Source organism: Oreochromis aureus, linkage group 7, assembly GCF_013358895.1.
Source record: "Oreochromis aureus strain Israel breed Guangdong linkage group 7, ZZ_aureus, whole genome shotgun sequence".
Taxonomy (NCBI): Eukaryota; Metazoa; Chordata; class Actinopteri; order Cichliformes; family Cichlidae; genus Oreochromis; species Oreochromis aureus.
Window position 1 is genome coordinate 39,902,220 of NC_052948.1, and position 26,192 is coordinate 39,928,411.

At 39.0% G+C, this 26,192-nt stretch overlaps 2 protein-coding genes across 3 annotated transcripts in view; both read left to right on the plus strand.

Annotated features, from left to right (window-relative positions):
- LOC116312186 (rab GTPase-activating protein 1) overlaps nucleotides 1–26,192 on the plus strand; it is a 77,298-nt gene that overhangs the window by 30,851 nt on the left and 20,255 nt on the right. For both annotated transcript variants that reach the window (XM_039614546.1, XM_039614547.1), the window contains 6 exons: nucleotides 17,579–17,692; nucleotides 20,661–20,735; nucleotides 21,537–21,662; nucleotides 21,954–22,097; nucleotides 24,186–24,227; nucleotides 25,118–25,246. In XM_039614546.1, the coding sequence (XP_039470480.1) occupies nucleotides 17,579–17,692; nucleotides 20,661–20,735; nucleotides 21,537–21,662; nucleotides 21,954–22,097; nucleotides 24,186–24,227; nucleotides 25,118–25,246 (630 nt within the window). The remainder of the gene's footprint in view (nucleotides 1–17,578; nucleotides 17,693–20,660; nucleotides 20,736–21,536; nucleotides 21,663–21,953; nucleotides 22,098–24,185; nucleotides 24,228–25,117; nucleotides 25,247–26,192) is intronic.
- LOC116312188 (probable G-protein coupled receptor 21) lies at nucleotides 3,587–12,030 on the plus strand. The gene has a single exon (XM_039614548.1). The coding sequence runs from the start codon at nucleotides 6,613–6,615 to the stop codon at nucleotides 7,813–7,815; it is 1,203 nt and encodes a 400-aa protein (XP_039470482.1). The 5' UTR covers nucleotides 3,587–6,612; the 3' UTR covers nucleotides 7,816–12,030.

The window sequence follows — 26,192 nt, forward strand, 5'->3', positions numbered from 1 at the left end:
ATAACAGTAATGTGGACATCAGATCACAACAAGGGATAACATAAGTTATAAGTATTTGTTTATTTTAGATCACAAGAAACTATTTTATATTGCAACAATAAATTGGAATGCAGCACAAGCAGATACGTTGACTAAATGTTATAAGTAGCAGTTTATTATGTTGTTGTGAATGGAATTTGGAGGAAAGGTTGTAAAGAGAAATAGGCATAACTTTGCTTGCGTTAGCATTTTTAGCCATGTACATGTGCCAACAAAGTGGCTGTCGAGTATGTATGACTGATGCATGCGTGGTTCATAATGGTGTTACTGGATTGTATTTATTAAGCATGTTTCAGCCTCGCTTGCCTAGGCTAGGTGGGCAAAATAGTTGAAATTTCACTCCAAGCAAAAGGGCACTCTTTGTGTGACACAATTATGCGTGGAGTGTAGACTCAAAGTGATCCTCAGACCTGCCGCACCAGCTTCCTGTGGAGAGCCAAGCAATCACTTCTAACTACCTGTCTGCCTGAATGTGTCTGCTTGACCCACATAATGACCTGTCTCCCTGCCTCTTTGTCTTTGTGTCTTTATAATTATTTGCATTTGTTTACACCTGACTCTGACACTCTCTGGCTTCTACCTGCACCCGTTTGTGTTCATGTCAAGTCGTGCATCTCATTGCTTTTCTTTGTCTGGCTGCTCGTTTGTGATTTGTCACACTGCCATCATGCCTTTTTCTCTTTCCTCTCCTGCTGTCTTGTCATCCTAGCATATCTTTCTCCTTTTTTCTGTGTGACTGTATACGCATCCGTCCCATAGGTTTATGCTGTTCAGACTTCTTGAAGGCAGAAACTGAAATACTTACACAGCCAATCTCAGAAGGTTAAGAAAGTCAGATTAAAGCATTTCAGTGCTGTTCTGGTTTTTGTTGAATCTATTTTTGTTTTTGCACTAATGTGTAGATATACTTCTCTTGCCTTGTGCTTTTATCAGTTTGCTCTTTTCCGCTTGGACACCTTTTGGTTAGATGGTTAGATAATCTCTGTAAACAGATTTTGCATATGAATATGTATCACAGCTCACAATGTTTGGTACCAGAAACTTTTTGGTTTTTGTCTCTAGTCAGTTTGTATTCCTAGTGCTGTTGACCAGTCATGTTTGAGCAGGCTTTGGCTGCATGTAGGTGAAGATTCTGTGCAGAGATTACAAAAAGCTGGGCATCTGCTGAAATGAAATCTTGAAACCCTTAGCTTGTCGATTTAGATTTTATTTGTTTTGTTTTTTTGTTTTAATGTATCTGGATTCCTGAACAATGACTAGTGGACAAAAATGAAAATCTTGGCCTTGAAATCTACTGGCTACACAAGTGCTTACCAGCAGAGATTGTGGCAGTGGTGGTCTTTCTTTTAAAGAAATACAACAGCTGCCTTGAGCACTAGCATGATTATGTGTTAACTTCACAATTAACTCGAGCTACCTACAGCAATACTGGGTTTTGTCTGGTATGGAATGGCTCATGGCAAGATGAGCAAGGAAAAAGAAAAAAACGATAAAGTAGTTAAGCCTAACAAACTTGGGTGCTAACAGTGTAGCTCAGTGAGTTAACAACTACATCAAAGAAGTAGAATAGAGCCCAGGGGCTGATAAAAGTGGAGAAATTGGCATCATACTCATAGCAGTTCATGGTAAGTCTGAGTTTCTTTCTAACCTGGAGAGGCAGGGCAGCAGAGATGAGAAGGATGATAAGGGACTGCTCTGAATGGGTGTCACAAGGAAAGCTTTGCAGCAAAAACGTCTGGACTGGGAGCCAAGTGAACGACCTGAGGCTAGAAAACTTGTGTTTTTGTTTTTGGGGGGGGGATGAATGGCTGCTGGAGGTGCTTAATGTTGACATCCAAATTGATCTGGACAGACTGCACTGGTTTTTAGATTTAATGCGAACCCCGTTGATTTTAAAAATCTACCATTGAGAATAGTGTAATGCACTTACTAGACCCCCTCAAACACCTGCTGAAATGATGATGACAAAGAACAGGTTAAAGACTGACTTTATGTTGAGTTTGGATTGCTGATTGTTGTGTGGTCTCTATTTGTTTCAGTTGTTTTTTTTCCTTCATCGTTATTTATAAGTGGGAAAATTCCTATATGAAGGAAAAACCCTGCAATACAAACAAATACAAATGATTATGAGATCATCTAAGCAAAGTACACTATCAGTAATGTGTTCTTTATCGTTTTTATCATTGTTGATTGTTGTTGTTGTCCATTTTTTTCCTTCCTTGGCCTTAGGTATCAGACTGTACTGTAGTTTTTGGCTGTTTTATTGCTGTCAGGTGTGTGTCAGCTGCTGAACACCTGACCTTGAGCGGATGCTAAGCAGGGAAGCATCATATGGATGGCTAACAGGGCTAACATGTGCAGAGCTTGCAGACCACGGGACAGCACACTGTACTCATATTTTAGCTCTTAGCTTCTTGCTGCTTTGCGTATCTTTCTCCTCCAGCTCTTCCTCCTCCCTCTTTATTAAGCTTTGTTTTTCTTTTGACTTCCATCCTCATTTTTTTCCTCCCCTTCCACTCCTCCTTCCAGCCCCTTAGTCGTACTGTCGTCTATTTTTAGCTCCTCGTGTGTTGAGCAGAAGAGGTGCGTGAAAGCATGGGAGTGTGTCTGGATTGCGGGGGAGAAAGGTGCAGGCTGGTGTGCGTGTGTGTGACTGTGTGAGTATGTTTGGGTCTCCATCACGCTACACCAAATTGCCCACCACGAGGCACACTCTGCAGTCTTCAGACAGTCATTAGGAGTAGGATGTTGACAATGCTGGGCTAGATATGACAGTAATTACTACCTAATGAAGCTGCTAAATTTAGTGCTCTATATTGAGTAATTCAATTTAATCCTCACATTATGTGGTTTAAAATAACTCGCTGCTCATGTATACAGAATCAGGACACAAACAAGTTCACTGACAAAGTTTTACTGAAAGTGCAAACATTCAGAAATATGAAAGGTATTAAAACAACCTGAGAATGTCATGAGAAATTAAGTTGGTGCCATGTAGCAGTGTAGATTCTTAGTACTTCCTTCGCTTCCTCCCTGCCTTAATAGCCACAGATAATTATTGACTCTTGAAATTAAACAATCATAATATATCCTATCATTCTTATGCAGATCACAAACATGATGATCTTACCTCTGTTCACAAACAGATAAGTTGCATTAATGACATAAACTGTTGGATGTCTTGAAACTTTTTAGAGCTCAACAGAGTCTCTGAAACCTTGACTTATTTTAGACAGTGATCTCAATTTAGATCTCAGAAATGCTTTCTGTTACTTAAAATCAAGTGTTAGAAAATTTCTAAGTAAAATATGAAACTGACTCAGAACTTGATTCATGTATTCACATTGAGCAAGTTAGATTATTTTATAACAGTGTATTTGAAGGATTATCCAAATTATCAGTAGGACAATTCATTCAGAATGCATCAGCCCAGTGTCCTTACAGTTACATGGAAATTTGATCATATTACTCCAGTACTGAAGTCACTGCACAGGTTCCCAGTTTGTTACAGAATTACCTTTAAAATCCTTCTAGTATCCTTCAATAATTTGGTGTATCTTTGACTTGCTCAGTGTCTGTAACCCAGGCAGATCTCTCAGGTCATTAGGTGCAGAACTTGTAACTGTCCCCAGAATTAGATCCAAGTGTGCTGACGGTGTTTTAAGTTCCTGTGGACCTGTTCATTGGAACAAGCTCACAGGCCTATACTCAATAGCTGAGTGCGTAACTTGTATTTTAGCTCTTTGTGAAGTTTTTTCCTCCTTTTTTTTGTTGCTGTTTTCATTATAAACCTACACAGATGTTTTGATCTTCTGCGTTCAGTGCATTGAATTGAAGTATAATGAAATGTGCTCTATAAAAAAATTCCATTGCCATTATATACGTCACAGTACTTGGAGGAACATGTTGTTTTGCTAACATAGCAATATTGTAAAGGTGTTATTTTTCTATAAATTGTTTGACATATTAACATTACACTGTCATAGTCCTGTTTTCGTGCACGTGCCTTAAGAATTCAGTTATTTAGTGCAAATGAACATCATTGTTAAACAAAAAGGTAAAATTTGAATTTGAATGTACTGATAAGCCCCCTTTTTCTTGTTTTTGAGACAGTAAAACATGGACATCAAATCTGAAGCAACTTCCTTACGTAGAATTCCCTTTTTAATCAGAATGATTGTAGTCAGAAAAAAAATTAATAGTATAATGTTAAGCTTACTGATAACACTCGGTCTTAATTATTTCTAACAATCATCAGAAGCAGAATAATTTAGCTATGAAAGTCAGTATTTTAGAATGATTAGATTTGACCTATTACCTTTGACCTCAGCATGTTATCAGGAGTGTCTTGTGAGCCCTCTGCTTCCTGCGGAAAAGTTTCCAACTTGCTTATAATGATTGGTTTCTGCTCCTGTCCTTACAACCTACCTTGACTTCTAATGACAGTCTAATTTGTAATTAGAAGTGGACATTAGGTGGACATTAAAAGACTTTCCAGAAACTATTCTGAGCTTTGGTTGACTTGGAGGTACATTGGGGATCATTGTGGTCCCCACTTCTTAAAACCAGTGCTAATACTAATTCCCATTTGACTGCCATTCCATTTTTAATGTCCACATGATGTTGCCAGTTGTGTCTCTTGGAACTTAAAATTTCTTTTGAAACCTCTTAATCATGACTTATTGTTAGTTTAGTGTAAGGAAATAATTACTTGTCTTTTATAGCTTTGCCATGTTCGCTTCTTGGCTGTAAAGGCAGGAACTGCATCTGTATCGCAGCTGAAGCTTATTTGGGGTTGTTACAGAGTTCACAAAAGTTTAAAACTAAAAGTTGTTTTTGTTTGTTTGCTTTGTTTTTGCAACCACTTTGGTAGTCTTGTGTTGAAGTAGGTGATTTTTGGGAGTAGGTGATTTATTTGTGTTGTGCATTAATATTATATTATTGTGTATAATGCAGATATAAACATTTGAAGAGAGACAATAACATTTGAGTTTGGCCTTCTTTTCTGAATTTGAGTTGTCCCCTGTTGAGTAGTAGTAATAATGATAATGACAAAAATAATGATAATTAAGAACTAATAATAATTAAGAAAGGTTATAATTATAGCCTTTTCTTTATACATGCAGATTTTAAACCCATATTTAACACCTGGTTTAACTTGTGTAAAGTGTTGTGCATTACATCTATCGGCCTATTGAAATCTAAAGCTATGGTGGGGGTAGCTGTTTATTCTTTTTTTATTTTTTCCCTGTGTGGATTGCTCCAAGATTAATAATAGAAATATTTCCTGTAAGCTGTACTAAAACATGTGGTTATTGTTTTCCTTACAGCAGCGCTTTACTTAAAAATGCTGTGTACTGGGATCTAGAAAGAGACTGGGCAGATTCTTGCTGCCTGATTGCCTGTGTTTGTGGGGGAATGAGAGATCTTAAAAGTCAAATTCACAAGTTCTGTGTTACAATGAATGTTTCTAATTTTAGCAGTGTGAAACATCATGTTTAAGTCTTGGGGTGATTATGAGAAACACTGGCACCAAGGAGAAAAAAAAAAAACGGGGAGGAGTGGGAGGGTGGTTGAAGGAGGGCAGCCTCGTGTCTTTGCAGCTGATCATTGGTTGGAACCACTGGGAAGGGGGTGGTGCCTCAGTGCCACTGTTTCTGTAGAGAGAGGCAGAGAGAGCGAGGACTGTGAGAAAGAGACAGCAAAGGAGGATAAATGAACACTGGGGGTTCTCCCAGCATCGGTATGCCTGCCTGCCTGCCTGATTTCCACTACAGACAAAGGTGATGCCCTTCCCAATAGAAATAACAACTGAGGTGGGCGTGCGTGCATTTTGAATACCAGTCACCTCGCACACCTTCTTCAACCTCACAGCTCAAGGCATTCTGCTGTGATCTTTCTGCGAAGGACTAGACAAAAACTGAGGCAAGAGCAAGCAGAGAGGCGGAAACGGCAGCAAGAAATCAGAGCTGGAGGATAAGAAACGGGGGGGAAGAGGAAAGACAAGCAAGTTAATGGACTGAATAAAAATGATGCTTAATCTTTCGTGTAAATTATGTATGCAGCACATTAAACAATAATGTCTCCTCACTGGAAGCTGTGTCTGTGACTCTGTGGACTGTAGGCAGAAAAGAGAGAGATTCAGTCTGGGATTTCTGCAGCTGCAGCAGATGTTGATGACATCTCAGACTTTATAGGGAAGGGAGGCATTTCAAGCAAGTCGGACTGGAATTCCTTAAAAGTCAAATTTTTGTCTCTTTGCTCTTCTTTGTGCCTTCACCTGGAAATTTTGCAGTACCGAAACAGGAAAAAGAAAAGGACCCGTATTACATCATTTGGAAACCTTAACAGCCTGCTCTGAAGACAATTCCTGGGGAGTTTCTCACCTTTTTATGGTCTTTCAGTCTTTCATTCATTTGAAATGATAAACGCCAGCAGTGTCATTATGGAGCACTGCATTTGGACTGAAAACATACAGCTTCTCTGAGCTCTACCCAGCGACCGGGCAAAGTAGTGGCTTCTAGGATTTACTGTATCCTTGAAGAGCCCTTCGGACAGATATTTCTGCCCAAGATGATGAATTCCTCGCTGGATCCACTGAACCAGAGCTCTGCTGACTTGTCAAACTCATCTGCTCCCTTTTGCTTACTTGAGATAGGCTATTCCCAGATTTTCACGACCTGCCTCCTTGAAGTTTCGATCATACTTCTCCTGACTGTTCTCATTATTTCTGGTAACCTGGTGGTGATTTTCGTGTTTCACTGTGCCCCTCTGCTCAGCCAGCACACCACCAGTGCTTTCATCCAGACTATGGCATATGCCGATCTGCTGGTGGGAGTCAGCTGCCTTTTCCCCTCCCTGTCCCTACTCCATCATCTTCAGAGCTTCGATCCCAAACTCACCTGTCAGGTGTTTGGGTACATGGTGTCTGTTTTAAAGTCAGTTTCAATGGCGTCTTTAGCATGCGTGAGTGTAGACCGCTACATCGCCATCACACGGCCTCTGACTTATGCATCCCTAGTGACACCTTGTCGAGTGCGCTGCTGTATTGTGTTGATATGGCTTTACTCTGCTCTGGTGTTTCTCCCATCTTTTCTTGGATGGGGGAAACCTGGTTATCATGGCGACGTTGTGGAGTGGTGCGCAGTCGAATGGAGGACAAGTCGGGCTTTCACAACCTTCATTGTTGCGCTGCTCTACGCTCCAGCTGCTTTAACTGTCTGTTTCACCTACGCCAACATCTTCAAGATCTGCCGACAGCACACCCGGGAGATCAGCGAGCGCCATGCACGTTATGGACCTCAGCAACTGCAGGGCCCAAGAATCGCAGTTGGCTCTGTGGTCAAGGACAACAGTAAAGTAGAGCAAGGACAATTGCCTCACTTGTCCCAACCCCAGTATCAGCAGTCCACATCAGCATACCCAGACAGACGTTATGCTATGGTGTTGTTTCGCATTACTAGTGTGTTTTATATCCTCTGGTTGCCCTATATCCTCTACTTTCTGTTGGAGAGTGGAGGGATCTACCACCACCCTGCAGCATCATTCCTTACCACATGGCTGGCTATTAGTAACAGCTTCTGTAACTGCCTCATTTACAGCCTCTCCAACTCTGCCTTCAGGAAGGGCCTCAAACGTCTCTGCTCCTTCTGTTTGCAGCGCAGCCGCAGCGACTATGGGGTTAGGAACACCAAAAAGGCATTTTTTGGTTCTGCTGAAAAGGGGTGGGGATATGGTCACGGGGAGATGAGAACTGGTACAACATGTCACGTGTAGGGTAAACACTTTTGCCAAATTGGCATTTGGACACGTAGGAAACGGCTGAAGTGATTGCTGTTAAAATGCTGCTAAAATGTGCTGTAAAGAGATGGAACAAGGCGTTGAATAGCCTATGCCGTTTCTGTTGCATTTCGAGGTTACACAGGCATCCTCTCTGCACAAGCCACAGCTGGCAAGTAGAATAAGTCGAGAGTAAATCTATGAAAGTTAAAAGAAAGTGGCTCTTCATGGTGTTTTAAAATGGTCAAGGACAGGCATGATAGGTGGAGGGGGGTTGAAATAAGGAAAAAAAAGTGCATGAAAGCCGTAGATGTAAAGAAACTTGAGGATGAACAAAATGTTTATCTATCAGTGTTCCTTTTTTAAGTGAATCCTTAAATTCTTATAAGAAAAACCCTTACTGAAAGCTGTGTTGAAAAACGAAATGTGTCGTTTCTGAAATAAAGTGATTTCACTTCATTTGCCAGATCATCGTCACATAAGTAATGTTGAATGAAGCGCAGAATAGATGAATGCAAACAGAACAAGTGACTTCTGTGATTAAGGATCAATGTACTGAAGCTAACTGATGATAGCCAGCTCGTTAATTATGGTTTTCAGTCCTCATACCATAAATCAGTGTTAAATATTAAACATATTAAAAATGATGCAACTTTTTCTTTTTTTTTTTTCTTTAAGTATTTGTTGTGTCTCTTGTCGCTGAGGGAGTAGGTAGGTGTAGACCCACCTAGATTTACCGACTTTGAGTTTTAGATTAACCTATTTATTGATGTTGCTCACAAATGTCTTTAAATGATTTGTGAGTTTGCACACTGCATCCGTTTTCTTTGTAAAATAGTATGGTAACCAGCTTTGGCATATGACTGTTAACCTGACAAAATGCAGATGTAATTATTAGTGAATATCTCTTTCAAGTAATATGTCATTGCACCTTTGTTATGATTATGTAGCAAATGTGATTTTGTGTTTCCGGGGCAATGAAAGGCCGAGGAAGGATGTATTATTGCACTTATTTTATATTGATTATTGGTACATCTTTGGGCTAATTTTATTTATTTTTTAAGAGATTTTTTTTATGTTGGTTAGAGGAAAAACAAACAAGCAAACAAAAAAACCCAACAACTATATTTTCAACTACAAAAGCCTAAACTCATTAACTTTTTTTAAGTAACTGAACAATTTCTTTGGGCTGTTCCTAATGACTTTTGTTCTTTAAAGATTTTTATGATTGCGAGACCGTCTGACTGAAATGCCAGAAGTACTTGACCAGTCAAAATTTTTCAGTGCTCCAAGCCTCACCCACAGTGTTCCCACAGTTACTGTCCAAGAGCATTTACATTAGCATTCATATGAATAAGCATTAAACTGTGAGCCTTACCCCTTATCTTTTGGGTTGGTAGGAAGAAACAATCTTATGACATCCTGGGTTCAGATATTTGTGATTGTGATCATTTTACATAATCTCAAATGATTACTTTTTTTTAGTACAAACTTAGGTGTATGCTGTTTTGTGACTGCATTACTGTGCCTGCATTTGGGATCTTGTGCATGTGTACGCACATGAACGGGGATCACATGCAATCAGAACAGACAAATAGCCCATTCACTCTGCCAGCAGGCTTACCTCTGTGCGGCAACAAGAAGAGGGACTGGTTGTCGTTATCTTCTGCTAATGAATCCAAGTGTGCATACCGTCCTGAGCTCTAAATTTGTGAGGAATTACTTTTACGATGAGCTATGGAGTCTTCTTTTATGCGTTTGATTAGCTAGAGAAATTCTAGCTTTATACGTTTTATCTAAACTACCAAAGAGAGTTCAGTAGATGTTCGTGGATATTTTTCCACTTTTCTCTAGTGTATAAAAGATAAATGCTTGTGAGTTTTACTCAAAGTTTGTTTGGGGTGGGTCGGCGATGCCTTGCGTGCATGAATATGACTGTTTCTCAGACTACTGAGATATATCGTTGCCTTGATAGGAACACGATTTTAAACTGTTGGGAAATTATTTCCTCTAACAGCTAGAGAGGGCTCTGTTTATTAACACTTGGCTGTTTTTGGAAGGCACAAACTGTCAATTGTACACACGTACAGAAATGAAAACGTCAGGTCCACTGTGGAGTAATCTGAACCACACGACTTGTGAAATATATTTGCAAATTATACATATATTTCACATGTTCACTTTTTTCATTGTTAATCTGTTCTGTACAATCAAATTAACCAGGAGTGAAAACATGACTGAGAACTGTTTTTTAATGTTGTTTTATTTATTTTTTTTCTTTTGCATGTATTCGTTCATGTGTGCTTGTTGTGTATGAGAGTTTACAGATATGTCAGGATGCGACCATTGGCTGAATTTGGACTGTTTAAGATTTTCCAGCAAGGGTGCTATTGAAGCTTTTCCCCCTTGTTCATTGCTTTATTAGCTGCACTTCCCTCAAGTGTTTCCCCTCTGTCTTTTGTGAGTGTATGTGAGTATGAAGTATTTTGGTGGTAGATAGATTCACATGTTGTCTTTAAATACTGTAACCTGCGAAGCAATGCCAAATATTGTAATCTTTCCTGTTTTTGGTTCACTCTCTAAACAAGTGTACAGAATTGCCGTACTGAATGTTTGATTGTTAAACTATACAAATTTCTTTTCTACTCACTTTCTTTTCTTCTGTTCTTGTAAAGTGATAAATGTTGCGCAATCTAGGTAGGATTAGCAGCATGCTTACTGATTAAAAAGACTGAAGTTTTTTTCTGGATATTTCTGTTGAAATGTTTCTGCTGTAAACACAATTTCTGAATACTGATGGGTTTGAATTTGAGGTAAGAAGTTGACTTCTTTAAAAGATACTATAAAACGTAAAGGTACAGTTTCGTAAAGTTAAGCGTGTAATGGTGACACATTCGTGGTCATGCGCACACATTCAGTTTGTCTTGTGGGAAAATAATCACTTCCATGTTCTCAAGGACATGACACTGGTGACTATGAGGAACAACTATGCCATGCTGGGTAAGATTTTAAAGAACTAGAGGAAATGTGGCCGCTACAGCTGGTTTAGGAAGTCATTTGTAGCTTAAATGCAGCATTCTTCTATGAGAGAGAGGAAAAGAATTGTTGTTGGGCACAATAGTAAATGAGCACATACTTCACCTGCAACAGACTGATTAGTAAACTCAGAAAGATCATGAAAATGTATGCAGTAGATGCAAAGAAAGAAAACTAAAATGACTCTGAACATCCAGAAGCTTATATCCATTTCTTTGGCTGTAATCAAAGCGCATTTGAATAAATTTCAATGTCTTTATGAGCATACTGCGTCTTCGTCTTTTGTCCTCATGAAGTCACGTACTTTAATGGATAAAAGTGTCATTTATTGGGTTTTTTCACTTGGACAAACGAATCGTTTGTCGTGGAAAAGGTTAATGATAAAGTGATTTGTTCGATTCCCATCACAGGAAGGATTCCGCTATGACCGAAAAGGCAAAGATAGTGTTAGCATGTTGGTCTTTCTATAGTTAGTGAGGAGTACAACTACCTTTTGAAATGGTGGTGAAGACATATTCTTGATTTCCAAATCACTTATGTTTTAGGATCTCACTTAACTGTAATTTACCAATCTTAGCTTTTTATTTTTAGTTTAAAATGATTATTTTCCCCTTGATTTGGCCCTGCATGTGTCATCTACATTACCCTCTTGTAGTCTGATAGTGTAATCAGCAAATTAGGGCTGACCCACATTTAAAACATTTTTTTTTTCCTTGTAAATTACTCGTCTGTTATCATCATTGTTATGGAGGGTTTTCTTTCCCCGGAAAATCATCAAGATCATTTTATCGTCCTGCTTTAGTCAAAACAGGCAGTGTCATTAAAGGCTGACTTATGATGCAGCTGTTTTAAGAAACTGATTATTTCAAATACACAGGAGGAACTTGAGCACTGTAAGTGAGGTGTATTCTTGCCCACAATGAACGCTGAATAATGCATGGAATGAACAATGGGACCAATGTAAGTTTCAGATTGAGAAAATAGGGCCACTCCATTTAAAAAAAAAAAAAAAAAATGCAAGATATTTTATATGCCAAAGGTGTTGAATTCCTGATGAGGTTTGTGCGAGATGTTAGCTTTTGTGAATCATGAATGTTGAGATAATTTTAATGTTTTTTGCTGTTGGTGGACGTGAGGTTCTTCGGATTTACTCACTGCTTTGTGGCCTAGCTTGTTTTTGTAGGCCGTGCATTGTGTATCTGTACTAGGCAAATAAATGTGATGTTATTACAGTCTATCTAACCGAATCTGAAATAAAACAAGGAGGATTGAGCTTAAATTTTGAATTTTGTTGTTGATTTCCCAAGTTTTCACTGGTCAAACGTCAGATTTCTCAAAAAGCAGCATATTTCTGCCTGCAGTTATTCAGCTGAATTTGAATGCTGCTGAAACTGGTGTAAAATATGTGGCAGTTGACATTACTTGTTCCTTTGTCATTTCTATTCTGATGAGATTCATATTTTGCCTGCTCTCCTTTTGCTGAGGCAGTGAAACCATTGCACAAATGGCACAGAAAGTAGGGCATGAGACAGACTATTAAGATTTAATTATGGCTGATGCTAAGGTGAGGAAACTGCACTATGGGAAGCCTAAGCAAGTGTTATTTACCAATCATTTTAAAGAAAAGAGAAGGAATCAATGAATTCATCTCAGTTATATTTACGTTGTATTTTTTGTTTTGTTTGAAATTAGTTTTTAATCCATTTAAATAATCTAAATGCAGCACTTTGTATTATTTTGTTCAGGGTGGAAGGTTTATGGCAAGCTTGATAAATATCACCCCATGTTCTCTTGGTGTCTTGGTAGGGTCCTTTAGGAGCAGAGAAAGAATAACAGAGTGACATATCAGCTATTGTGTTGAGTCAGAGAAAATCGGGGACGTAAACAATAGAGAGCTAGCTATTTAGCCTTCTCACGGAAGCTCTAGTCTAGTGCTTAACTCCAAGCTTTAGATACGCACGCACGCACGCACGCACGCACACACACCCAATGAAGACATTTTATTGGTGTTCTGTCAGAAAATGTTTTGTTCCTTGACTTTCACTCAGTTTATGTGTGTTGTGGGTCTCAGCAGTACTTGTTACTGATAGTCAAAATTGCTCTGATGCATCTGTAATGTTTGTACGGCTTTTTAAACAGAAACGGGCTGGTGTGCTTGAGAATAGAGGGAACTACAGAAAAGGCTGTGTCAAGTTAGGCAGACCTGAGACAACCTAAATGCAGATGAATAAATAATTGTGGCAAGTCCTCCGAGAGTAACTAAATATATCAAATTATAGAAAAATATCAGCTGATATATCAGAAGAGCAGATAGTAGGTTTGGGGGGTTTTTTTAATCATCAAATATTGGTAATTGGTAGTGATATTGGTTCTATATCAGTCGGGCTCTGACTTAAATCAGTATAGTTTTTTCTGAGACCTTTTTTTTGGTCTTGTTTATTTTATTTATTTATTTTTGGTTGTTTTTTTTTTCTGTTCGTGCTCTAATGTACTCTAATTCCATTTATAATTTTCCTGTTAGCTCCAGATGTATTTGATCCTTCATGTTTTCTCTCGTTCTACTCCTCTGTGTTCCTTTTCTAACTTCCTCTCATGCTTCCGTACATTATGTTGAGATACTAAATGCATTTTCTTCCTCTCTCGTGCTACTCTAATTCTGAACTTTTCTTTAACTGAGCTGACAGACAGGGAGGAAGCTAATTGGCCATTATGTCAGAAGTCTTTGTGCATGCTCTAAACACTTACGATAAGTATGGCTAAGTGGTGCTTGTATAAACATGGATGGTTATCTTTCACAGAGAGACTGTAGCTCTGTGTAATGTGGCCATCACATTGGATGCAGTGTGCACTTTAAAATCAGCTGTGTCAATGGTTTTCTCTTTGAATAAACAGATTTCTGGGACACAAGTGAGGATTTTTTAGTACCCTTGAGGCTAAATGTTTCAATCACATTGGATTTTACTGATGCACTTTATGGCGAGGTCCTGCCAAGTTTAGAAGATATACTTTATTAGGTATTCTTGTTCTTCTTGTTCTTTTTAATACAAATATCTAATTGGAAAGTCACATGGCAGCAATTCAGTGCATTTAGGTTTGCAAATATGGTCAAAATGACCTGCTGAAGTTCGACCCAAGCTCTGGAATGGAGAACAGAAGTGATTTAAGCGACTTTGAATGTGGCATGGTTGTTGGTGCCAGACAGGCTGGTCTGAGTCTTGTTGATCTGCTTGGATTTTCCCACACAACCCAACCCTCTCAAGGGTTTACAGTGAATGGTCAGAAAAAGAGAAAATATCCAGTGAGCAGCAGCTGTCTGGGGGGGAAATGCTTTATTGATCCCAGAAGAGCATCTCTGAGGGGACAGCACATCGAAACTTGAAGCAGAGGACTACAGCAGCAGATGACCACACCAGGTGGGACTCCTGTCAGCTAAGAACAGAAAACTGTAGCTTCACTTCACACAGGATCGCCTTTTTTAATGAGTTTTGATTTGTGCTGTGACACCAAGAATTTGCCAAAAACAACATGAAAGCATGGATCCATCGTTCAGGTGCCAATGAAGATTTTTTTGACAACCTTTGAGACCCTTAGTGCTGTTGCTGACCTTGTCTATCCCTGTATGACCACAGTGTGCCCACCTTTTCATAGCCTTCTCCCTCAGGATAGTGCATCATGTCACAAGCTCAAATCATCCCAAACTGGTGTCTTGAACAAAGAGTTCACTGCACTCAAATGGCCTCCACAAGAGGCCACCAGATTTTAATCCAATAGAGGACCTTTGGATGTGCAGCTGACAAATCTGTAGCAGCTGTGTGATGCTGTCATGTCAATGTGGACCAAAAGTTCTGAGGAATATTTCTAGCAGCTGGTTGAATCATACCGTGAAGAATTAAGGCAGTTCTGAAGTAAAATGGGGGTCCAACCTGCTACTAGCAAGGTGACCGTATTTAAAAGTGAACGTGACTAATCTCAGATAATTACATATGTTACTGTATATGTCAGATTGAAGGAGAGCTAAGTATAATTCAGAGCTCCAGCTCTGTGACAACCAAAAAACCAACTCTATAGTGACCAAAATGACTCTGAATTTCATCTAGTTAAATCACTTTCACTCACTGACTTAACACCTTCCCTGGTTTTTAACCATCACAGCTAACTGCCTGATCCTTACACCAACCTTTATCACAACATAACCTCATTTAACCTCAACCTTAAGGTCAATTATTTACTCTAAAACAGTCGTTTGAATGGAGAACAGAACATAATGTCTTCATCCCATATTCCCAAGGTCTACAATTCACACAATACCATACATGTATACACACTCAGTGTGTTTTAGGGTGTGGTGTTAGTCGTGGAGTGGACCACTGTTGTTGGTCTCTTATCCCCATTAGCTTGCTTTGTTTAAATATCCCTTTCTTCCTGCATTTCTTCTCATACTTGCATTATTTTTGTTACGCTCTCTTCCTTTGTGGAAGTTGGAACAGAAACCTCGGAAAAAGGAGGGACTTGATGGGTACAGTAACAGAGTGACCAAAAAGGTATAATTAGCTACAAAGAGAGCACGAGTGGTTTGAAAACACTGACGGTTTAAATGAAGGGTTCTCTTTTAAGTTTACATCTACTTTGAGGATGGGTTTGCTGGATTGTTTTCTTGGACAGAATTTGATCCCCTGTAGGGATTAATAAAGGTTTAGTCCTGCTAAAGTACCCTTCAGCAATGGTTTAAAAAAACCCAAAACAAGTAACTCGAGTTGTAGTTTCTGAATTTCCAGCATGTAATGGAAACATTTTCCTACATGTATGAATAGAGTCTTACAATTACAAAAAATAGTTAATTTAACATTTTTGGCTGAGATATTATAGCTTCACATCGCTGACTGTGTATCCCTCTTTCGTTGCGCCAGCTCCCTCATTTTGCATGAGAGAATGGTCCTGGCACCAGATTACAAAGTTCAGTGAACATCACCCAATACATAATCCCAAATTTATACTTATTTTACCCACAAATGCTACATAAACCAATGTTTAAAAGTGTGTTAGATGTGTTGTATACAAATGGGGAGTTACAGAGTAAGATTTGTTATTTAGAGGCCGTGTCTCTGAAATTCACTTGTGATGAATAATGAATTAAGTGGTGATTAATCTTTTCAAAGCACGGCTAGTTTAGATTATATTATTCACTGATCTATGTGTGTGTAGTATATCCACTCTGTGAAGTGATATGCCAAAGAAATAAGTTTCCCCAGGCTTGTATATGTACTGTGTGCAATCTCCACACATACAACCACGCGGTCCTGTGAAAAGTACAGTTGCTTGTAGGACCACCTTTAACAGCAATAACTTGAAGTAATAGTTTTCTTTATGACTTTATCAGGCTTTGTGGAGAAGCTGTGGCCCACTCTTCTTTACAACATTGCTTTACTTCATTGAGGTTTGCGGGCATTTGTTTATGGTGAGCTCTCTAAAGGTCCCACCACAGGATTTCAGTCGGGTTGAGGTCTGGACTTTGAGTCGGCCATGCCATTGCATTGTCCTGCTGAATGACCCAAGTCAGTTAGTTGGTCTACACTGAAATATACCAGGGCTGCTAGATGGATTTGGAAAATTTTGTATACTCCCAAGAAGATAAATTTATGAATCTTCTTGTTCTCCCTTGCATTTTTGTCTAGTGAAATATCTTACTGGTTATATAAACTTGCTATGAAAGTTATTACTATTATCTAATCCAAGTCATAATAATAATAAATTACAAGTAGTTTTTCTGAATTTGAATTCTGAGTTTTTCTAGCAAAATTTGGTTATCAGGTTAATAAAATATGACTTTTGTCTAAAATATTGATGTTGGGACCAAATATAACTGTATTGCATTACAGTAGCCTGATAGTATTACATTTCATTAACTGTTGCTTTTTCCTTACAGTGACATCATTAACCTTGATGGCATGTACTTTCAATTTTATAGAAAAAAAGCGTGCAATAGCAAAACCTTAAGTGCAGACAGCAGTTTGGATAATAACTGCTTAAGCCATCCATCTATCCCTCTCTAAAGACAATATGTCTTAAACTTGATGCTGTTGTTAAATTCAGTTTATAGTTGCTGTAAAGTATTTCAGTCTCAGTTTATTTTCTTCCCAAATGACCATCTAGTTGACATCAAGTAGGTCACCAAACCAAGAATTTAATCTGTAGCAAGTGTGTACTTACATGCAACATTTCACAAATGAAATTACCATTTAGTTTCCACTTTTGGTAAAAGCAAAGCTCTTAGTATATTATTTGCTTCACTGAACACGTTTACCAAGTAAATAACAATATCTGTTTTGTGTTATTTGCCTATTGTTTGCATACGTACTATACCATCAGAAACTAGTGCTTATATTATGTATAAGAAGAAGTGGTCATTATTAGATTTGAAGTGGGGTGGGCAGATACAGACAAATAAAAAGGCACAGAGCTGTGGACAGTCTGTACGGTGGAAGGGAACACTCTGTCCTTCTTATTCCCGCCCCATACTGTAAATCTCAGTAATGTGTGAGGCCAGCAAATACTCGACAGCACGGACCACTGCTGGGTCTCTGCGGATTTATTTTTCTCTTTTTGCAGAGACCCAATAATAAAAATGGCTTTGAATGTTTTAGTTACTGAATTTCACCCTGCCTCTGCCTCTTTACCTCCTTTCAGTCCACTTTAACCTCTTTCTCTCCTCTCTTTTCACTTTTAGGAGTCCCCTCAGGACAGCGCCATCACCAGGGACATTAACCGGACATTCCCAGCTCACGACTACTTCAAAGACACTGGAGGGGATGGACAAGACTCCCTTTACAAGATCTGCAAGGTGAAACACTTAACACACAAGAAGGTGGTTAATTTTTTCTCTGAAGTCAGCAGAGGGCATTATCCAGGCAGTCATTAAAATGGATTCACACAGTGCACAAAGCTACTGCAACAGCTGTATGCCAAATGAGGTGTAAACCATTTTGTAGCAGAACTGCAGAAACAAATCGGCAGCACTCTTTTCCCCACTCTCCCCCACACTGACTTCTGCCGCATGCAAATTTACAGCACAAAATACACATAATGAAGAAATAATAGGGAGTGATAAACTGGGTCAAGAACAATAGTAGTAATGCTTCACAGCGCTCTTCAAGGGGCCAGTGGCTTAAGTAGGGATGATTAAAATGACGCTCCCACTTATTATAAATGTTAAATTTTATTATTAGTTCACAGTTTAAAGGTTTTCAAGAGGCACTCCAGGGGATAATCTGATATGTTTGCATTTAAAGGTTACAATGAGTCATTTTTTTTTTTAGTTTATTCAATAGAAAAAAAGAACATTGTACTCATAAATAGACCTTGATTAGTGTATAGTTACATCTTAAAATAATCAGTGAATTGTCATAAATTTAGAATTAATCCATTAGAAATACATAGGAGCATACAGCAGCTGAGATGGACGTCGCTGTTCTGCCTAATTCTGTTCTATGTTTCGGGCTAGAGGTCGGCCACATACATAGTACGCCTCATAACTTACTTTTAATTTAAAGATCACAAATAGGTATTTTAAACTTTATTCATACATGGATATTTTAATTATCCCATTCTTATTATGTCTGCCTCATCCATTTCTTCTCTCCCTGCTCCCTCATTTCCACCTCGTCCTCTTCCTACTCACCTCGAGCCTCATGTCCTAAACACATGAAAACGTGCATAAACATGCTTGTTTTTTCCTGATATTGTCAGCAGATTAGACATGCGACCGTCCCATGTCTGGGAATCTGACAACGAGCTGGCTAAACAACAACAGCTGGTTATAAGGCAGCTAATGTAAGCCTTAACATAATGCCAACTAATGCTGGGACCAGATGCCCTAAAAATCTTGGCAACTCTTAAACAGTTTTATTACAGTCTCGCATTGTGAGGGAGGTTATTCACTCAGTGTCAGAGTCCAAGAATGTCAGATCCGCTTCAAAGACCGTTTCAATAATGGCGGCTAAAAGTGGCCAAAACAGCAGCACTTACTGACAGAAAATTTCAGGATATGCTCAACAACTCACCTCAGTATGAGACAGAAGTGGGTTTCACTGACTCATCGACTCGTATCAGACTCCTTTCACATAGTTTTACAGCCTCCTGCAGAGTGAATAGACGTGGACTCCAGCTGAGATAAATGGAGGACTGACATCCTACACTCACTTCAAATGAATGGTGGCCAATCTGCAATCTACTGACATCTACAGTGATATTTTACACACTGTACCTTTAATATACATCTGCCAGTTTACTTTGCTGCTTATAAAAGGCAGCATTTTGTGGTCTTTGCATGCGTGGAGTTTTTTTCCTTTATCACTCAACTCACTTCACTGCCAGATGTTTATGCACCACTACTGCAGGTCACCTTGACACGACTGTTGTTGTGATTTGACTCAAAATACTATATGAAATTGAATCAAAGCTAATATTCACAAAATATTTTAAATATTAAGAAGTATAAACAGCAGTAGTAGACAGCTTCTGTCCTGACATAGATTTGTAAACTCAGGGCCACTCAGGAAGTTGTTTTTTAGAAAACTGTATGTAATTACAGGTGAGAAACCAACAGTTGGTTAGGTTGCAGCTGTCGTTATTCCTGAAACCTGTTCGAAATGCAGATAATCTCCATGTGAAATTGAATCACGTTTCTCTGGAATATGATATAATTACTATTTAAATGACTGGCTCTACAGTAGGTCTGTAGAGCAGTAGTGGAAGGTGCCAACGCTAAAATCAACCGCTCATTAATTAACTCTCTCACTGGGTTACTGGGTGGTTCAGTGAGTTCATAAGAGTCTCCGCCTGTTTAGAAAAGAAAAACAAGTTTTTAAATCGAACGCGTAGTTTGGTGTGTGTGTTTGATTCAAAATGTTGGCGTTTTGATCATCGAGCATCGGTGCTCTCTTTCTCATGAAAACGAACACGTCCGTCAATAGTATGCATACATACATCTGAAGCTATACCTCCATAATTCGTCACGAATGTCCCGACTGCAGTGCGTTCAGTTTTTAGTTTCATGTCATTTATTATGCATAACTCATGTGAGGACATCCATCTCTTCCCAGACAACCACCTCCTCAGGTGTGTTTAAATAATTCAGCGGGCCCTCCCTCTCCTGCGTGTATGGATTGATCCACACTTTGTCCGTTTGATTCATGCTCATAATTTGTGTTTGTAGCTCAGTAGGCCACTACAGCCCTTTCGCCTGATTCTCTCCCTAGCTCCCAAAGCAATTTAATACATAACATTTATACCAACATTTCTTTCAGACCCCTTTTTTCTTGCTTTTCTGTTTGTTTCTGAATCTATCCAGTTAGACTTGATTTCTTTAGGTCCTATTCAGTCTTTCTTCATTATTATACTGCCACACAGCTCATACACATTATAATTTAAGTTTTCTGTAGCCAAACCAGCCTGCTGAGGGTGAAAAAATAAAATATTTATTTCATTTTGTTTGACTTACTGTAATTGTGGGCAGTCACTGGCTGTTCTGTTGATGTGTTTTGTTTAATGTTTCTTATAAATGTAGACATACGGTATACAAATTACATTCTCACCATCAATTAAATGCAGCACAAGATCAGTATTTACACATTTCTTTGTAGCCTTGGTGTAACTTCCCAAATCTTTAGAAAACAATGTATGCTATACTATTCACAGACATATGCTATACTATACAAATACATTAATTTCTTCATTTCTTCTTCTTTTTTTTAATTATTTATCGTGACACTAATTTGTTACCTTTCTTTCTGTCTGCATTCTTTTTTTAGGCTTATTCTGTTTACGATGAGGAGATCGGGTACTGCCAGGGACAGTCCTTCTTGGCTGCAGTGCTGCTGTTGCACGTGAGTTTACATACCAGCATGTCCAGGGAAAAAAAAGTATTTCAAATATAGTGTCAAGAGCTGAGCGGGGCTGTTTTATTTCCTTTGACATCAGTACCCTTCCAGCTTTCAGAAACACTAGAGGATTGGCTTCATTTATTACATCTTCCATCCTATGTTTAATGTCTCTCAGAACTTGGTCAATAAGTACCTATAAAAGGACATTTTAGAGATTTTATTTGTTTATGTAATGTAGACGTCAACATTAAACCACCTGCCTAATATTGAGTAGTTCTCCCTTTGTACTGCCAAAACACACCTCTCACTCTCTGGGGAATAAACAGGTCTCCTCTAGGGATGGGCTGTGTTGTCTGGGACCAAGCATATCCTACAACTGCTCATTGGGATCTAAGGTGTTTGGAGTCCAGACCAGCGTCCTAATCTTGTTGTTGTGTTCGGGAGTATATGTCGCAGTAACCCCCACGCATGTGTCTCTAGCAAAAGTTTTAACTGCAGAACTCTGCATAGTCATAAGGCTTTAATGTTGGGGTTGATTTTTTTTTTTTGGTACAATATGGTCACAGTGATCATCTGAAACCTGTAGCTTGTTTTAAAACTCCCCTGTGGTCCAGAGAAATGCCTACAGTGCCACCTAGTGTACAAACAATGGCCATTTTTATAAAGCATCCGACCAGAGGATTTTGCAAAGTAACATTTTAGAATTACTTCAGGCACTTTGCAGTTAACTTCATGTGAAACCCTTGTTTTCAGCATCTGAGCTGACTTAAGGCACTAATAAGTGAATCTCTTGGTTTTCTTTAGATGCCAGAGGAGCAAGCATTCAGTGTCCTGGTGAAGATCATGTTTGATTATGGGCTCAGGGATCTTTTCAAGCAAAACTTTGAAGATCTTCATTGCAAGTTCTTTCAGCTTGAGAGACTTATGCAGGTTTGTATGATATAAACTTGTATAACTGAATGCTCTGCGCACCTGTACACTGATATATACTATTTTATTATATAATGTAATACATAAGACCAGCAAGGTGTATTACTTAGCATTTAAGTAGAATTGAAGTGACCTCTTGCTGCTCTCCTTCCTTTCCCCCCATATGCTATCTTTTTTTTCTTTATTACATCTTCCTTTTTTTTCCTCCTCCACATTCTTCAATCTGCTTCTCTAACCCCATGTCCTTTTGTGTCTTTCTTGCTTTTCTTGCTTTCAATGTGTCTGTTCCAGGAATATATACCAGACCTGTACAACCATTTCCTGAATGTGGGCCTGGAGGCTCACATGTACGCCTCACAGTGGTTCCTCACTCTCTTCACAGCCAAGTTCCCCCTCTACATGGTCTTCCATATAATCGACCTGCTGCTGTGCGAGGTTCGTAATATAAACACAAACTTCAGTGACGTCAATCGACAGAGGTAATGACTTATTAACTCATGGCACAAAAATGCTTTTTTAGCCCTCAGCTGTTAAAGGCTGATGGGGTATTGTGGTTACCCTGCCGAACGGGCAGGTGACTTGATGTGACATGGACACCCGAGTTTGTGAATGTGATAAGTCGAGAATGAAGCGACATAGGAGCTTTAAACTCATACCATAGGTGTATCTACAAAAAATATTGGAGGAGTTTGAATCTCTGTGACCTAAACCTCGAGGTCAAGGTCAGAGGTCCAGTCTTCTGAAAATCGGTTGAAGTGATAACTTCAAACGAAGCTGACCGTTTTCTACCGCTGCTCCATTGAAAGTGTGCTGACATATTGCATCGGTGTATGGTTCTCCAGCTGCACCACAGCACACAGAAAGGCACTCCAGAGGGTCATCAATATGGCCCAAAAAATCATTGGACGTCCTCTTCCCTCCCTGAAGGACCTGTACAGCACTCGCTGTCTCAAGAGGGCACGCAGCATCCTACGAGACTGTACACACCCAGGACACCGGGTGTTTAAGCTGCTGCCGTCTGGCAGGAGGTTCAGGCTGCTGAGGTCCCGAACAAACAGACTCAAGAACAGCTTTTACAACAGGGCAATAGCCCTGATCAATGCAAATAGCTGACCTGATTGGCTACCTGCCTGGACTTTTTTTAGGGGGAGGTAACAATGTTTAAAACAATAACAATAATAATATTTATATTTATAACAAGGTGCAATAATAATTAATGTGCAATAATAACAGTGTGCAATACACATAACACTTATTCTTCTTTTTTATTTCTAAGTTAATATACTGTGTTGTGTTGTTTGTGTTGCGTTGTGATGTGTCATATCGTGTCGTGTTGTGTTATATGTAGTGCCGACGTAGGACAGTTTTTCCAATTTCATTGTACTACTGTACTATGTATGACCGTGCAATGACAATAAAGAATTATCTTATCTTATCTTATCTTAACTCAAGAAGGAAATCACCTAGGATTCTGAAAATAATTTTAGACAGTGGTGTGAAAAAGGGTTTTCTCCCTTCCCGATTTCCTTATTTTTCTTTTCTTGTCACACTAAAATGTTTCAGATCATCAAACAAATTCAGATATTAGACAAAGATGTCTTGATGGATGCTCAATCATCCAGGTAAAGAAATCCCAAAAAGTTGATTCGATTCATCTGGATGTAGCGTTTTTAGTGGAAGAAACGTTTCGTCACTCATCCAAGTGACTTCTTCAGTCTCAGCTGAGGTCGGCTTCTTGATCATTAATGATCAAGAAGCTGCTGCTGGTTTTAGTCATTATGCAAATGTATTGTTTACTAAAACTGAACTCAGCTCTTCAAAAAATTAGGTTAATCACAGTTTAATTTATTTGGGTTATCTTTGTGTAATATTACAATTTGTTTAATGAGCTGAAACATGTAAGTGTGACAAATATAAAAAAAACTGTAGTAAATCAGGAAGGGCGCGAAGACTTTTTCACAGCACCGTAGCTACCATAGATACCTTTTTTTTTTACCCTGGGAATTGAAACTCTGAATATAGGGAAACCCTCGTCTCATTAATCTGCTGAATGATGTCAGTCCAGTGATGGTGGAAGAAAGCAGCAGGACTTGGGATGTGGTTCAAGATTTAGGAATTTATGACCAGACCCAGGGAGACCTGTTTCAGATCACACAATAACTCAGACCAGGGTAAAGTCTGACCTTCCGGTGTAGCGGTCCAAGCTGAGCAGCTGTCTTCAGATCCTGTGGAGAGATATGAAGTTACCCCATTAAGTCAGACCGCTTTAACAAATCATCTGTGAAGAAAAGGAGCAGCCGCTGTGCTTATCCACATTAAATTAAACTTAGTAAAACTATATCCCTAGAAATAAGCACACCGCTTAAATATGGGATTTTATTATGAAAGTACTTTAGGTGTTTTATATTTTTAAGAATAAGCATATGACAAAGTTTATGTGTGATTTTTGTCAGTCACTTTTTTCATTAAAACATCAACAACAGTAATTAATCAATAAATTTTGTGGTTTTTTTTCCCCCTCAGGGCATTAGTGTAATCTTCAATGTGGCCTTGGCACTTCTAAAGGTAAGAAAGCCCAGACAAAAAACAAATTATTTTATTGTTCAGCCACACAAAGTGAAAATGGGACAGCAACCTCCTTGTGATGAGGTAAAATTGGTTGGTGATTGTGTGTAGATTGCATTTGTGTTGTTGGCAACACCCTCAACATCTGGGCAGACACTTTCTATCGCAAGGTGTTTATGCAGGTCGTCTGGCAGGAGGCAGCTTGTCTCCAACTCAGACTGAGACTGCAATCACTCTCAAGCAGATTGGTGAAGGTTTGCAAATAAGTTCAGTCTAATTTTTAAAACACAAAAGTTGCGTTCAGCATGGCAGCTGACTGCAAGTGGTTTACTGACCTGGTCCCCGTCTTCGACGTGACCATTGAAAGGTCAACGAGATCACAAGTTCATTGCAATAAATTTGGTCGTGCTGCTCCAACCGCTGTCTTCCTTAGTGTGACTGTAGCATCAAACCAATGCGCATACAAAGATGGCCAGAACCTTTGAGTGGAAACAGAAATGGAGAGGTTGTGCCAACAGAACCTCAAATTCTGAAAGGTTTATGCATGTGAGACATGTGCAGCCTCACCCCTCTGTTCTGTGCTAAAAGCAGGGCACATGCTTTTTGTTAAGGGGACGTTGTGCTTGAAGAACACAGTTCCATCCATAAAATAAACAGACAAAATAAAAAAAATCTGTGGAACAACTTTTATTTTACCATAGATTTATAGACTTGGCCACAAAGACAGTCTTTATCTTAGTGCTCATGTGTTCCTAACCAAACCCAGGATGTTGTCTTAAGATTTGTTTCTTCATTTAACAAAAAAGGAAATGAGTCTTTCCTTGACAGGCTGTTTAGGCTTGAGTAATGTAAATTTATGTCTAATTTACCTTTTATCTGCTTTTCCCCAGACATCGAAAGATGATCTAATCCAAACAGACTTCGAGGGTGCTCTCAAATTCTTTCGTGTCCCTGTTCCGAAGAGGTACCGCTCTGAGGAAAACGCAAAGAAACTGATGGAGCTGGCCTGTAGCATGAAGGTTAGTTTAAAGCAGAGCATGTAGTACTTATACGTGCTCAACCTGGCTTTTTCTTAAAGATATTAGACTTGTGTCTTATTGTCATATTTTGTATAAATAAGAATAAACAGATGATTTTCTTAAAATATTCAGAAAACCTCAAACCCAACTGAACAGTAAATTATTAAATAAAATATATGGTACCAGGTATGTGATATATGATCATTAGTTGATCATTCGCGGATCATTATGCACAAAAGTAAAAGATTTTTTCAAGCAGTGTTTCTCGAATACCACTAGGTGTCACTGCAGTGCTTTACCCCAACCTTAACAGATAAATCAAACACACATGTATCTTTTTCAGTATCTCAAACAGGCGCACTCGCACCTGTGTCCTGACCCGTTTTGAACTGTCTGGCCTAGTTTAAAGGACCTGACTTTGAAGGTAACTTTGGGCAGAGATATTTATTAGCACAGACTCTGTAAAGGAGCCAGCAGGCCGAGAGATTTGAAGTTTTTGGTTCTCAGTTAGACAGCTGGGCAGCAGGCAGATCATGTAATGATCTTCAGCAAAGAAATATCCGCTGGAAATAAATCAGAGGTATCACTTCTGAATTTAAATCATAAATAACCACCAGAAAAACACAGATTTTCTAGCTTATGCTGCTTTTGGCTTATTTGGCTCCTTCTATATGCTGTCTTTGAGTATTGCACTTATCTGTGCTGCTTTTTTTCTTTAGGGATTCCCCGTAGCAAGTATGTTATCTGGCAAGAGAAAATAATTCCAAGAATTCATTTGAGGTCACTGACTACTGTAATGACTTCACTGGAAATTAAATCTCAGTCAAGGCAGAGTAATTTGAAGCTTGGATAGCAATGTGGGCTAATGACTGGCTGTATCAGTAACTAACCTGAAGTGACTGAAGATACTGGCTGACTACAAATTGTTCTGGGTTGCAGCTGTCTT

Bases quoted from the DNA above. Each gene is read 5' to 3' on its own strand.
- LOC116312188 (XM_039614548.1), top strand. From the start codon at position 6,613: ATGATGAATTCCTCGCTGGATCCACTGAACCAGAGCTCTGCTGACTTG.